The sequence below is a fragment of the Anomaloglossus baeobatrachus genome, chromosome 2 (assembly GCF_048569485.1).
Source record: "Anomaloglossus baeobatrachus isolate aAnoBae1 chromosome 2, aAnoBae1.hap1, whole genome shotgun sequence".
Taxonomy (NCBI): domain Eukaryota; kingdom Metazoa; phylum Chordata; class Amphibia; order Anura; family Aromobatidae; genus Anomaloglossus; species Anomaloglossus baeobatrachus.
The window spans coordinates 560,269,683-560,284,868 of record NC_134354.1 but is presented as its reverse complement, the minus strand read 5'-3'; the positions used below and the strand labels follow the sequence as shown (position 1 = coordinate 560,284,868).

General features: G+C 43.0%; 1 protein-coding gene across 1 annotated transcript in view; it reads right to left on the bottom strand.

Annotated features, from left to right (window-relative positions):
• Positions 1 to 15,186, bottom strand: part of CLYBL (citramalyl-CoA lyase) — a 504,570-nt gene that overhangs the window by 211,327 nt on the left and 278,057 nt on the right. The window contains 1 exon segment of the mRNA XM_075334351.1: positions 1,376 to 1,583. Coding sequence (XP_075190466.1) covers positions 1,376 to 1,583 — 208 coding nt within the window.

The following is a 15,186-nucleotide window of genomic DNA, read 5'->3' as shown; positions in this document are numbered from 1 at the left end:
CAGCTATATTAAGCAGATCAATTGTAAACATATTGCATAGCTTAAAGAAGTTGTCCAGTTACCAAAACTGTTTTTTTTTTTTTGATAAATCTTGCTATTATGTGCCTCTAAACACATCTATCACGTTATTTTACCAATATTATCTTTTATCATGGTCTAGCATAACATCTTCATTTCTGGCTCCAGCTCTGATGGAGTTAATCTCTCTCTTAACTTCCTGTTTTCAGTTACTACAACTTCCATAATCCTTTTGCAGTAACTAGCAATCTATCTCCCAACCCATTCTGACTGTTCCCTCCCCTCAGATCTCCACCACAACAGTTCCCTCCCCTCCTTCCTGTGTGCACTGCCTAATCATGGTAATAGAGCTTTTATCCTTTGGTCTTTCTGTGCTGCATGTCACTATCTGTCTCCACTATGGGACTTGTAGTGCAGGTGACCGGATGATACATGTCACTAACTGCCCCTCTCTGTGATTTCTGCTGCATAGTACCAACACTCTCACCTGCACTACAAGTCCCATAGTGGAGACAGTGATATGCTCTGCTCTGACACATAGTGTGCTGCATGTCACTGTCTCCACTGTGGGACTTGTTGTGCAGGTGAGAGTGTATACAGTTGGTAGTATGCAGCAGAAATCACAGAGTGGAGACAGTGACATGTATCATCCGGTCACCTGCACTACAAGTCCCATAGTGGAGACAATTAGTGACATGCAGCAAACTATGTGTCAGAGCAGAGCATGTCACTGTCTCCACTCTGGAACTTGTAGTGCAGGTGACAGAGTGGAGCAGATTGGTCCCATGCAGCTGTGCTGCTGGTGGGAGTATATGATCACACTGCCGACACCGCCCGTTCTCCTGACAGCTGAGCAGAGCGGGCGGGTGGACAGTGTGATCAGATACTTGCGTGACAGGGGGGATTTCAGTGGAGGAAACCCCCCCTGTACTCCAGACTGGAGCCCGTACCTGCCACAGCTGAATGCTGGTAAGCGTCTGCTTTCACCGCTCCACAGTAAAGTTCTCCGGCTCCTCCCCTCAATGCTGGGCTGTGACGTGCGGTAGTCACCGCCCACAGCCCTGTCAGTCACTGTGAGTGGCGCCGGCATTCTGTGACGTACCCGTCTTGTTTGAGAGCCCGGAAATGCCGGGACGTCAGAGGATGCCGGCGGCCACAGCTCCAGGCGGTCATGTGACTGGCACTGAGCGTGCAGGATAGCGCCGCTCAGTGCCAGAAATGGAAATAGAGGCTATTGAAGAAGATGCAGACAATGGTAAGTGAAAATCATTGGGGGAAAAAAAAAATGGGTGGACCACCCCTTTGAATATAACTTCTCAATTATTGCCATTTCTATAGAAAATTATTAATTGCTTACTTTTTTATTGATGGCAACCCCATCTTCACAGTCTAACACTGCACAGTCCACATTGAGTGTGGCAATTTTTTGTATTTTCCTTTCATCATTTCCAGGTATATACAGCACAGCTCTACGAGGAACGTATTTATGAGCATCTCGAATCTGAGAATATGAACAGTTGCTCCTAAGTAACCTTAGAAAACCACGTGCACGCAGTGAAGAATTTCTGAAAAAAATATAAAACAGTAAGGATATTATGTAGATGAGGAATAATAAAAAACACATTTAAAAATAGGCATTATTATCTAGAAGGTTCATTCAAATTATCAAGGCTCTTTCTGATTATCCAGAATAGCACAATCTGTCTGGTGATAGCTTCCCTTTAAAGGAAGACTACATTTTTAAATCAGGTTTTGTCATACAAGTGTTTTTCATTTTCTTTTGTCAGTAATGCTTTCTTTAGTTATAATAGTTTTTATTTATAAAAATAGATAATCATGCATTTTTACACTGGACACAAAAGCTCTTTAGATTAATTTTTCCTGTCTTTTCAGGAAGAGTTTGCAGCAGTTTCTTTATCAGCTGAGGCAGGATTACAATAACAGTAACACTGCTACACACAGGATCTAGCAATCACAATAGTATGATATCACTGCAGACCCTCATTCACCTTCCTTTACAATGATGTTTGCACATGCTCATTAGATGCTTTAAATACAAATGTAGATTCAAAGTCTATTAATCTTGGCTAATTTACATATCTATTTTATAGTGGCTTCATCCAGTAAGTGTTTGAACAGAGATTTGGATTCCTACGTGAAAATTCTCACAATTTATATTTACCATAGTTAAACCGCCAATACCAGTCCTCCTGTGATAAATGTTGGTAATTTAGTGTAATTTCTAGATATTAACTTTGGCTATTAGTACATCCCTGAACAACGCTGCCTGCTTAAAACAAGGCAGCAGTACCCATATATTCATAAGCAACATCCTATAGTTGTGCCCTACTACTGATATATCGTTTAACACTAGAAGTCCCAGAGAGGGGTCATTTAACATTTCCACCATTGGAACCCTATGGAGCTCGAAATTTCTGGGACTTCTAGTGTTAACGAATATTGTTCTTATACTTATAGGTTTCTAATAGACTAGAAGGTGGCCCGATTCTACGCATGGGGTATTCTAGAATTTACGTATTGTGTAGTTAATGTATGATTTTTGTTTATATATATATATATATATATATATATATATATATATATATATATACAGTGCCTACAAGTAGTATTCAACCCCCTGCAGATTTAGCAGGTTTACACATTCGGAATTAACTTGGCATTGTGACATTTGGACTGTAGATCAGCCTGGAAGTGTGAAATGCACTGCAGCAAAAAAGAATGTTATTTCTTTTTTTATTTTTTTTTTAAATTGTGAAAAGTTTATTCAGAGGGTCATTTATTATTCAACCCCTCAAACCACAAGAATTCTGTTTGGTTCCCCTAAAGTATTAAGAAGTATTTCAGGCACAAAGAACAATGAGCTTCACATGTTTGGATTAAGTATCTCTTTTTCCAGCCTTTTCTGACTAATTAAGACCCTCCCCAAACTTGTGAACAGCACTCATACTTGGTCAACATGGGAAAGACAAAGGAGCATTCCAAGGCCATCAGAGACAAGTTCGTGGAGGGTCACAAGGCTGGCAAGGGGTACAAAACCCTTTCCAAAGAGTTGGGCCTACCTGTCTCCACTGTTGGGAGCATCATCCGGAAGTGGAAGGCTTATGGAACTACTGTTAGCCTTCCACGGCCTGGACAGCCTTTGAAAGTTTCCACCCGCGCCGAGGCCAGGCTTGTCCGAAGAGTCAAGGCTAACCCAAGGACAACAAGGAAGGAGCTCCGGGAAGATCTCATGGCAGTGGGGACATTGGTTTCAGTCAATACCATAAGTAACGTACTCCACCGCAATGGTCTCCGTTCCAGACGAGCCCGTAAGGTACCTTTACTTTCAAAGTGTCATGTCAAGGCTCGTCTACAGTTTGCTCATGATCACTTGGAGGACTCTGAGACAGACTGGTTCAAGGTTCTCTGGTCTGATGAGACCAATATCGAGATCTTTGGTGCCAACCACACAAGTGACGTTTGGAGACTGGATGGCACTGCATACGACCCCAAGAATACATCACTACAGTCAAGCATGGTGGTGGCAGCATCATGCTGTGGGGCTGTTTCTCAGCCAAGGGGCCTGGCCATCTGGTCCGCATCCATGGGAAGATGGATAGCACGGCCTACCTGGAGATTTTGGCCAAGAACCTCCGCTCCTCCATCAAGGATCTTAAGATGGGTCGTCATTTCATCTTCCAACAAGACAACAACCCAAAGCACACAGCCAAGAAAACCAAGGCCTGGTTCAAGAGGGAAAAAATCAAGGTGTTGCAGTGGCCTAGTCAGTCTCCTGACCTTAACCCAATTGAAAACTTGTGGAAGGAGCTCAAGATTAAAGTCCACATGAGACACCCAAAGAACCTAGATAACTTGGAGAAGATCTGCATGGAGGAGTGGGCCAAGATAACTCCATAGACCTGTGCCGGCCTGATCAGGTCTTATAAAAGACGATTATTAGCTGTAATAGCAAACAAGGGTTATTCCACAAAATATTAAACCTAGGGGTTGAATAATAATTGACTCACACTTTTATGTTGAAAATTTATTAAAATTTAACTGAGCAACATAACTTGTTGGTTTGTAAGATTTATGCATCTGTTAATAAATCCTGCTCTTGTTTAAAGTTTGCAGGCTCTAACTTATTTGCATCTTATCAAACCTGCTAAATCTGCAGGGGGTTGAATACTACTTGTAGGCACTGTATATATAGATGTTGTTGTGTGTAGTTACCAAGTGTTTGTGTAGGGGCTGTACATGTTCTGGGTGTGGCGGGGGGTGAGAGCGGTGTTGTTTGTGTGTTGCGTTGTGTGTCGTTATTTGTGGAGCGCTGTGTGTGTGTATCGTTGTGTATGTGTGTTGCGCGGTTTGTGTGGGTGTGTGTGTGTGTGTTTTGGGGGGAGGTATGTTTTGTGCAATGTGTGTGTTGTGCGGTATGTGCGTATATTTGTGTGTGCCGCGGTGTTTGTGTGTTGGGTGTTGTGTGTGTGCGGCGTTGTGTGTGTGGGTGTCTGTGTAGGGCAGTGTTTGTGGTTCCCAGTGTGTGTGTGGTGTGTTGTGCAGTGCGTGTGTGGCAATGTGTGTGTGTTTTGGGGGGAGGTGTGCACCCCCCATCATGCTCCATCCCCCATGCTGCGCACCCCCCATCGTGCTCCATCCCCCATGCTGCGCACCCCCCATCGTGCTCCATCCCCACTCCCATTGTGCTCCATCCCCCATGCTGCGCATTCCCCATCGTGCTCCATCCCCCATGCTGCGCATTCCCCATCGTGCTCCATCTCCTATGCTGCGCACTCCCAAACATGCTCCATCCCCCATGCTGCGCACTCCCCATCGTGCTCCATCCCCCATGCTGCGCACTCCCAAACGTGCTCCATCACCCATGCTGCGCACTCCCCATCGTGCTCCATCCCCCATGCTGCGCACCCCCCATCGTGCTCCATCCCCCATGCAGCACACTCCCAATCGTGCTCCATCCCCCATGCTGCGCACTCCCCATCGTGCTCCACAGTCACACATCAGACAGTAAACACGCACACATCTGATCGCATACACTCACACACACACCCCACTTCTCCCTGTGTCCACCGGTGGGCGGTCCCAGCAGCTGTGCTGCACGCTGTGCTCCTCTGCCGACACTTACAGATCCGATCGCATACACTCACACACACACACTCACACACATCCGATCGCATACACTCACACACACACACATCCGATCGCATACACTCACACACACACACTCACACACATCCGATCGCATACACTCACACTCACACACATCCGATCGCATACACTCACACACACACACACATCCGATCGCATACACTCACACACACACACAAACACACACACATCCGATCGCATACACTCACACACACACACTGACGATATCGCACATACGCGCTGACACAATCACAACATCCGGAGATACCACATGCTTCCGGCCATGTGATCCTCCGGCAGGTCCTGGAAGACCACTGCACAGTATCACCGCCGAGAAGCAAGCGATATCACGGGATGTTGTGAGTATGTGGATGCGATCTGATGTGTGTGTGAGGTGTGTGTGAGAGTGTGATCTGATGTGTGTGTGTGTCTGTTCTTATGTGTGTGCGTGTGTGTGTTCCGCCGCTGCAGGGCGTGGATGCGATCTGATGTGTGTGTGAGGTGTGTGTGAGAGTGAGTGTGATCTGATGTGTGTGTGTCTGTTCTTATGTGTGTGCGTGTGTGTGTGTGTTCCGCCGCTGCAGGACCTTGATGCGCTCACCTCGGGGCGAGAAGCCATTCCGTGGGGGGGGCGGAGCCTGGGCGAGCGGCCAATCCATGCGGGGGGCGGAGCCGAGGCGAGGAGAGCGGCCAATCCGTGCGGGGGCGAACCCGAGGCGAGGCGAGCGGCCAATCCGTGCGGGGGGAGGAGGCGAGGCGAGCGGCCAATCCGTGCGGGGGGGGCGGGGCCATGGCGAGGCCAGCGGCCAATCCGCTGTTTGTCACCGTAAGGACATGTCACGGTAAGGACACAATTTTGGAGCAAGACAGACAGACAGAATAAAGCAATTATATATATAGATATCACTGCCAAGTGTTTATACTTTCATAAATCTAAACTTTCAAGAACTCCAAATCAAAACCATAAAGAGTATAAACACTCAACATCAAGCAGGAAAAGTCATGGAATTTTGGAAATCATAGATTTGATAGACATATTAATATATAATATGCAAATTAGGAAAAAATGTAAAAACATTTTTAAAACATCTTGATTTATTCAGTATCACGGATAAGTGTCATGTTCACAAAGACAAGTATTTACACACCTGGTCATGCGATCAATGAGGTTATTAATGATTTTCTGATGACTGCTCTGTCATGTTGACTGCATTTGGGCACGAAAATCATCAAGATTCGCTGCTGGCATTTCCATTTGTAATTGTCGACCAATGATATCCCAGATTTGCCTTCAGTCTACAGAGGCTGAAGGCCATGGTAGCACATTTTAGAACATGCAAGGTGCTTACATTGGCATGAGAACATACAGTCTGGCTTTGTTGTGTTAAAAAGCTGTTTATAGGACACTTTGGAGAAATGTCCAAACAACTGTTTCTACCACAAAATCAATGGCGAGATGTTATTGGACCTGCAATAAGACTACAGGTGTCCAACTAGTGTATATTATGCCATTGCACACAGTTGTTTCAGAAAAGTGTTGCAAAAGAAAGACTGGTGTGACATTTCCTTGAGAAGGCTTTATCAGGGAGTTGATCATGTGGTTTCAACAGAGACCGGAGGCTAGAATTGAGCAACTGAAGACAGAATCGTGGTCTACCTTCTTCAGTGATGAATTCTGCTTTTGTCTTGGATACAATAGTAATTCGAGATTTGTGTGAAGACTACATTTTCAATACCAGGAAGAGGCCTTCACGAGGGAACTTCACTCTGGTCCTATTCACAGTACTATGGTGTCATGTCCATAATGAAATGGTAGCCAGAACCGTCTAGTCTTCATCCTAGCTACATTAACAGATGTTACATTGATTTAGTATTGGAACCAATTGCCATTTCTCCAAAGTGTACAAGGAGCTGTTTTTAAACCTGACACTGCTAGGCCACATGTTGCTCATGTTACCGTGAGCAGACTGCATAGTGCATATGGCTTACCATGGCCTGCAGCACCTCCAGACTTGGCTCCTCATATTTAAGACAGTGGGGATGTCATTGGTCTGCATTTACCAGGAGATCTGACAGCAACAGATCGTCATTATTTGCGCTGTCCAGTGCATTTTGTGTGGCAGAACATTCATCGTATAGCCAATAATAATTTCAATGATAGCATGCCAAGGTGTGTAAAGGCATTCATTTCTGGGCATGGTGTTCATACTTGATACTTAATAGACTGAGATGTTTTTGGATATTTTGTTTCAATTTTTTATGTATATATCATTAATGTATCTAACAATCCTGTAATTTGAATAATTCCACTTTTTCTTCTTGTTACTGCAATTTAAATGTTGAGGGGTGCATTTCTCTTACAAGTAAATAGAATGATAGTTACCACTAAAACATGATAAGCTCTAAGTGGGGGAACAAAAAACAAAAATAATCAAAATTTTAATTTAGGAATTATTTTAATATCACTAATGAATACGTATCTATATGAAATATTGTTAAATTATATTGCAATAATCTCAAATCAATGTCCGAGATATACTGTGTCCTCATTCACATGAGTACAACTGCTCAATCCATTGACTTAATGGAGTTTAAAAAAAAAAAATAAAAATGTATATATCTATATATATAAATGAATGAATATATATATATATATATATATATATATATATATATATATATATATATATATATATATATATATATATATATATATTATAAAGCTGAATGTGTGTGTGTATGTCCGGGCTTGGCATCCGCACCGTCGCAGCTACAGCCACAAAATTTTGCACACTCACACTTCTGAACCCCGAGAGCGTCATAGGCTATGTTTCGAGGGGAAATTTTAACCCCGCTCTTTACAGTTATTCACCAAAAAACCTGCCTCCATTAAAGCGAATGGAGCTGGGAGCCACAGTGCAGCCAGAACTTCAGAAGAATGCGCAGCCACGACCTTATATGGAATGTTGGCGTGTCACAATGCAGCCAGGGAAAGAGACAGACACAGACAGGAAAAAAGGCAGACACAGACAGGGTAAGAAACAGACAGACAGGGTAAGAGACAGACACAAAGAGACAGACACAGACAAAGAGACAGACTGACAGGGAAAGAGAGGGAAAGAGACAGACAGGGAAAGAGATTGAGACAGACAGACAGAGACAGACAGACAAAGAGATAGAGAGAGACAGAGAGATATATAGAGAGAGGGAGACAGACAGAGAATGGGAGAGAAACAGAGAGACAGCTACTATCCAGGCGTTAATACATTCTATTTATACATTCTATCCCTGGAATGTTAATACATTCTATTTTGTTAACAACAGTTATTAACCCGGGCGAAGCCGGGTAGTACAGCTAGTATATATATATATATATATATATATATATATATATATAAATAAATAAATACTGTATATATACACATGCATACAGACACACGCAGTTGAACCCAGAATTTTACATCCACTAGCTAAATGGACATATATGCATGCACTGCTCAGGAAGGAGACTGGTTCTGTGTACCAGAGATGAACATGCTTTGGTCACATATGTGTATGTCAACCCAAAAACACAAAACAAAAGACCTTGTGAAGATGCTGGTGGAAGCTGATAAGATTGTGTCATTATCCACAGTCAAACGAGTAATGTATCAACATGGGCTGAAAGGCCACTCTGCTAGGTAGAAGCCATTACTCCAAAAGAAACATAAAAATCCAGATTAATGTTTGCAGATGCACACAGGAACAAAGACCTTCCTTTTTGGAGACATGTCCTGTGGTCTGACAAAACTAAAATTGATCTGTTTAGCCATAATGACCATCCTTACATTTGGAGGAAAAAGGGAGAAGCTTTGAAGCCTAAGAACAACATCCCAACTGTGAAACACGGGGGTGGCAGCATCATGTTGTGGAATCGTTTTGCTGCAGGACAGACTGGTACACGTCACAAAATAGATAGTATCATGAGGAAAGAAGATTATGTGGCAATATTGAAGCAATATTTTAAGACATCAGCCAGGAACTTAAAGCTTGGGCGGAAATAAGTCTTCCAAATGGACAAGGATCCAAAGCAGACTGCCAAACTGGATACAAAGTGGCTTAAGGATAACAAAAGTCAATATGTTGGCGAGGCCATCAAAAAACTGATCTCAATCCTATTCAAAATTTATGGGCAAAACTAAAAAGGCAGGTGCGAGCAAGGTGACCTACAAACATGGCTCAGTTACACCAGTTCTCTCAGAAGGCATCAGCCCAAATTCCTACCAACTATTGTAAGAAGCCTGTGAAAGGATATCCAACACATTTGACTCAAGTCGTAGAGTTTAAGGGCAATGGTACCAAATACTAATGAAATGTAATTACCCTTTTGACATTGCAGAAAATAATAAAAATGCCTTAAAACATTCTCTCTCTCATTATTTTGGCAAAAATAAATAATTTTGGTAATCCTAACTGACCTAAAACGGCAAAGGTTTATTCTGTTTCATGTCAGATAGTGAGAAAAATATGCATGTGTGTCTTTTTAGATAATGTATGTAAACTTCTGGTTTCAACTGTATTTATATATATATATATATATATATATATATATATATATATATATATATATATATATACACACACAGTATAGACCAAAGGTTTGGACACACCTTCTCATCTCTAGAACAACTATTAAGAGGAGACATTGTGCAGCTGGCCTTCATGGTAAAAGAGCTGCTAGGAAACCACAAGCAGAAGAGACTTGTTTGGGCTACAGAACACAAGGAATGGACATTAGACCAGTGGACATCTGTGCTTTGGTCTGATGAGTCCAAATTTGAGATCTTTGGATCCAACCACTGTGTCTTTGTTAAAAAGGTGAACGGATGGACTCTACATGCCTGGTTCCCACCGTGAAGCATGGAGGAGGTCGTGTGATAGTTTGAGGGTGCTTTGCTGGTGACACTGTTGGGGATTTATTCAAAATTGAAGGCATACTAAGCCAGCATGGCTACCACAGCATCTTGCAGCGGCATGCTATTCCATCCGGTTTGCATTTAGTTGGACCATTATTTATTTTTCAACAGGACAATGACCCCAAACACACCTCCAGGCTGTGTAAGGGCTATTTGACTAAGAAGGAGAGTCATGGGATGCTACACCAGATGACCTGGCCTCCACAGTCACCAGACCTGAACCCAATCGAGATGGTTTGGGGTGAGCTGGACCGCAGAGTGAAGGCAAAAGGGCCAACAAGTGCTAAGCATCTCTGGGAACTCCTTCAAGACTGTTGGAAAATCATTTCCGGTGACTACCTCTTGAAGCTCATCAAGAGAATGTCAAGAGTGTGCAAAGCAGTAATCAAAGCAAAAAAAGTGGCTACTTTGAAGAACCTAGAATATAAGACATATTTTCAGTTGTTTCACACTTTTTAAGTATTTCATTCCACATGTTTTCATTCATAGTTTTGAGGTCTTCAATGTGAATCTACAATTTTTAGAGTCATGAAAATAAAGAAAACTCTTTGAATGAGGTGTGTCCAAACTTTTGGTCTGTACTGTATATATACACACACACACTGTATATACACTACAGTTCAAACGTTTAGGGTCACTTAGATACTCCCTTATTTTTGACAGGAAAGCACTTTTTTTTTTTCAATAAAGCCAACATTAAACAGATATACACTCTAAGCATTGTTAATGTGGTAAATGACTATTCTAGCTTCAAACGTCTGGTTTTGAATGCAATGTAGATTACAGGTGTATAGAGGCCCATTTCTAACAACCACCACTCCAGTGTTCTAATGGTACATTGTGTTTGCTAAATGTGTTAGAAGGCTAATGGATGTTTAGAAATCCCTTGAAAACCCTTGTGCAAGTATGTTAGCACAGCTGAAAACAGTTTTGCTCATTAGAGAAGCTATAAAACTGACATTTCTTTGAGCTAGTTGAGAATCTGGAGCATTACATTTGTTGGTTCCATTAAACTCTCAAAATGGCTAGAAAAAGAGAGCTTTCATGTGAAACTCGACAGTCTATTCTTGTTCTTAGAAATGAAGGACATTCCATGCGATAAATTGACAAGAAACTGAACATTTCCTACAACGGCGTGTACTACTCCCTTCAGAGGAGAGCACAAACAGGCTCTAACCAGAGTAGAAAGAGAAATGGGAGGCCCCGCTGCACAACTGAGCAACAAGACAAATACATTAGAGTCTCTAGTTTGAGAAATCAACGCCGCACAGGTTCTCAACTGGCAGCTTCATTAAATAGTACCCGCAAAATGCCAGTGTCAACGTCTTTAGTGAAGAGGCGACTCCGGGATGCTGCCCTACAGGGCAGAGAGGCAAAGAAAAAGCCATATCTGAGACTGACTAATAAAAGGAAAAGATTAATATGGGCAAAAGAACACAGACATTGGACAGGGGAAGATTGTAAAAAAGTGTTATGGACAAACTAATTGAAGTTTCAGGTGTTTGGATCACACAGAAGAACATTTGTGAGACATAGAGCAACTGAAAAGATGCTGGAAAAGTGCCTGATGCCATCTGTCAAGCATGGTGGAGGTATTGTGATGGTCTGGGGTTGCTTTGGTGCTGGTATACTGGGAGATTTGTACAAGGTAAAAGGGATTTTGAATAAGGAAGGCTATTACTCCATTTTCCAACGCCATGCCATAACCTATGGACAGCGCTTGATTGGAGCCAATTTCATCCTACAACAGGACAATGACCCAAATTATGCATGAACTATTTAGGGAAAAAGGAGGCAGCTGGTATTCTATCTGCAATGGAGTGGCCAGCCCAGTCACCAGATCTCAACCCTACTGAGCTGTTATGGGAGCAGCTTGAATGTATGGTATTCAAAAAGTGCCCATCAAGCCAATCCAACTTGTGTGAATGGCTTCTGGAAGTATGGGGTGAATTATCTCTAGATTACATCAGCAAATTAACAGCTTGAATGCCAAAGGTGCACATCACATTATGGGTGTCTGGTCCAAGCATTCCTACATGAAAAGTGTCCTGGAAAGTGGATTGGTCATCGTGGGCCAGTTAAATGGCCACCAAAGTCTCCCGATCTGACCCCCTTAGACTTTTATCTTTGGGGTCATCTGAAGGCAATTGTCTATGCTGTGAAGATACAAGGTGCAGCATCTGAAACAACAGATACTGGAAGCCTGTACTAGCATTTCTTCTGCAGTGTTGCTATCAGTGTGTCAAGAGTGGGAGAAGAGGGTTGCATTGACAATTCAACACAATGGGTAGCACTTTGAACACATTTTATAAGTGGTCATAAAATTGTAAATAATTAATGAACAAATAAAGTTACATTAAAACAAAGCACACCATTGGTTTTTTTGTGAAATTTACAATACGTTTGATGTTCGATTTTCCATTGGAAAAAATAAAGTTGGATTCAAAATGGCCGACTTCAAAATGGCCGCCATGGTCACAGTTTCCCCCCTCCCATATATTAATGAGCCACAAACAGGAAGTTGATATCACCAACCATTCACATTTTATTTAGGTGTATCCATATAAATGGCCCTCCCTGTATATTACGATAAACAGTTTGTTGTCAATTACTGAAACATACATATCTTATCAGGTATGCCTGGATCTACATTTGTGAATCAAGTAAAATCAAAGCCGTTATAGCTAAAACTATCAGTACATTTTCTGGTGGCAACATTTATCCCGGTCACTGTTATGTAGCCTATCATTCACCAGATACTGAAGACTTCCAATGTTAACATCATATTATAGCAGTACATGCTACAAGCCACTAATTTTTAAAGGTTTAAATACTTATCTAATATATAAAGCTGAATGTGTGTGTGTATGTGTATGTCCGGGATTGGCATCCGTACCGTCGCAGCTACAGCCACAAAATTTTGCACACTGACACTTCTGTACCCCAAGAGCGTCATAGGCTATGTTTCGAGGGGAAATTTTAACCCCGCTCTTTACAGTTATTCACCAAAAAACCTGCCTCCATTAAAGCGAATGGAGCTGGGAGCCACAGTGCAGCCAGAACTTCAGAAGAATGCGCAGCCACGCCCTTATGTGGAATGTTGGCGTGTCACAATGCAGCCAGGGAAAGAGACAGACACAGACAGGAAAAGAGGCAGACACAGACAGGGTAAGAAACAGACATAGACAGGGTAAGAGACAGACACAAAGAGACAGACACAAACAAAGAGACAGACTGACAGGGAAAGAGACAGACAGGGAAAGAGAGGGAAAAAGACAGACAGGGAAAGAGAGGGAAAGAGACAGACAGGGAAAGAGACAGACAGGGAAAGAGATTGAGACAGACGGAGAAAGAGACAGACAGTCAGAGACAGACAGACAGACAAAGAGACAGACATACAAAGAGAGAGAGAGACAGAGAGATATATAGAGAGTGGGAGACAGACAGATAATGGGAGAGAAACAGAGAGACAGTTACTATCCCGGGCGTTAATACATTCTATTTCTACATTCTATCCCGGGAATGTTAATACATTCTATTTTGTTAACAACAGTTATTAACCCGGGCGAAGCCGGGTAGTACAGCTAGTTTTATATAAAGAGCCAGCTGTATTATTGAGCGCGGAAAACATATGGGATAAATGCATTCTAAATATTAACCCCTTTGCGACAAGGCCAAATTTTTCAAAATTGACCTGCCTGTGTCACTTTAGGTGGCAATAACTCTGCAAAGTTTTAACATGTCCTAGTGATTTTACGATTAGTATTTTGTGATATATTATACTTTATGTTAATAGTAAATTAAGATTATATGTTTTGAGTTTATTTATATAAAATATCAGAAATGTATGAAACATTTCTAAAAGATTTGCAATTTTTAAGCTTTGAGTGATTATCCCTTTAACCCAGATAGTCGCACCACACAAAATAGTTACAATCAGCACCATCTCTTATTTTGTTAAGATGTTAAAAGCTTTAAAAAATGTAGCAGATATTTTTTTTCAAGGAAATTTACAAAACTACTATATTTTTCGTTTTATAAGATGCACCGGATTATAAGACGCACCCCAAATTTAGAGATAAAAAAAAAAGAAAAAAAAATGGTGTCAGTCTTATACTCCGATGTTGTCCTGACGGAGCTGGTCGGCAGCGTTGGTGGAGCGGGGTCACAGGAGGCAGAGGCTGAGCTGGCAGTGGTGGTGGGTCAGTGGTGGCAGCAGCAGTGGTGGGTCAGTGATGGCAGTGGCGGGTCAGTGGTGGCAGCGGCAGTAAATGGTCAGTGGTGGCAGTGGCGGGTCAGTGGTAGCGGCGGCAAGTCAGTGGTGGCAGCGGCGGTGGTGGGTCAGTAGTGGAAATAGCGGGGTCAGTGGTGGGTCGGTGGTGGCAGCGGCGAGTCAGTGATGGCAGCAGAAGCTGTGGTAGTTGTGTGTTGGAGCAGGCTGGTGCGGCGAGTGTCCCAGTCTGTCCGTGGTCCGGGCTTCAAAAAAGCGGCGCGTGCGCAGATGGAGCTTTCATCCAAAAGCTGCACGCGCTGACTTCCAGCGCCATCATTTGAAGCCAGGACCAAGGACAGACTAAGACACCCGCTGCACAGCCACGCAGTCCGCACAGCCACCCTGCCGCCCGCACAGAGTAGCAGCCAGCAGGCCGCCCGCCCACCTGCACAGAGAGGTGGCCGGCCGCCGACACCAACAGACACTCGCCCATCCGCACACACTGACAGACACTCTGCCGGCCGCCAGCACGGACCGACAGGCACCCGGCCGCCAGCATGCACCCGGCTGCCCGCACACAGAGCCACACAGACAGCCTCCCGGTAAGCTATATTCCGATTTAAAGACGCACCCCTCATTTTCCTCCCAAATCTTTGGGAGGAAAAAAGTGCGTCTTACAATCCGAAAAATACAAAAGTTCCTTTTTTTGCACCTATTCAGTTTTGAAGTAACTTTGAGGGACCCCTGTATACTGAAAACCCCACATAAATTATATGGTATGCCACCAGAAACCAGAACCGATCAGTTATTCAAAACTGCGGTCATGCACTGTAG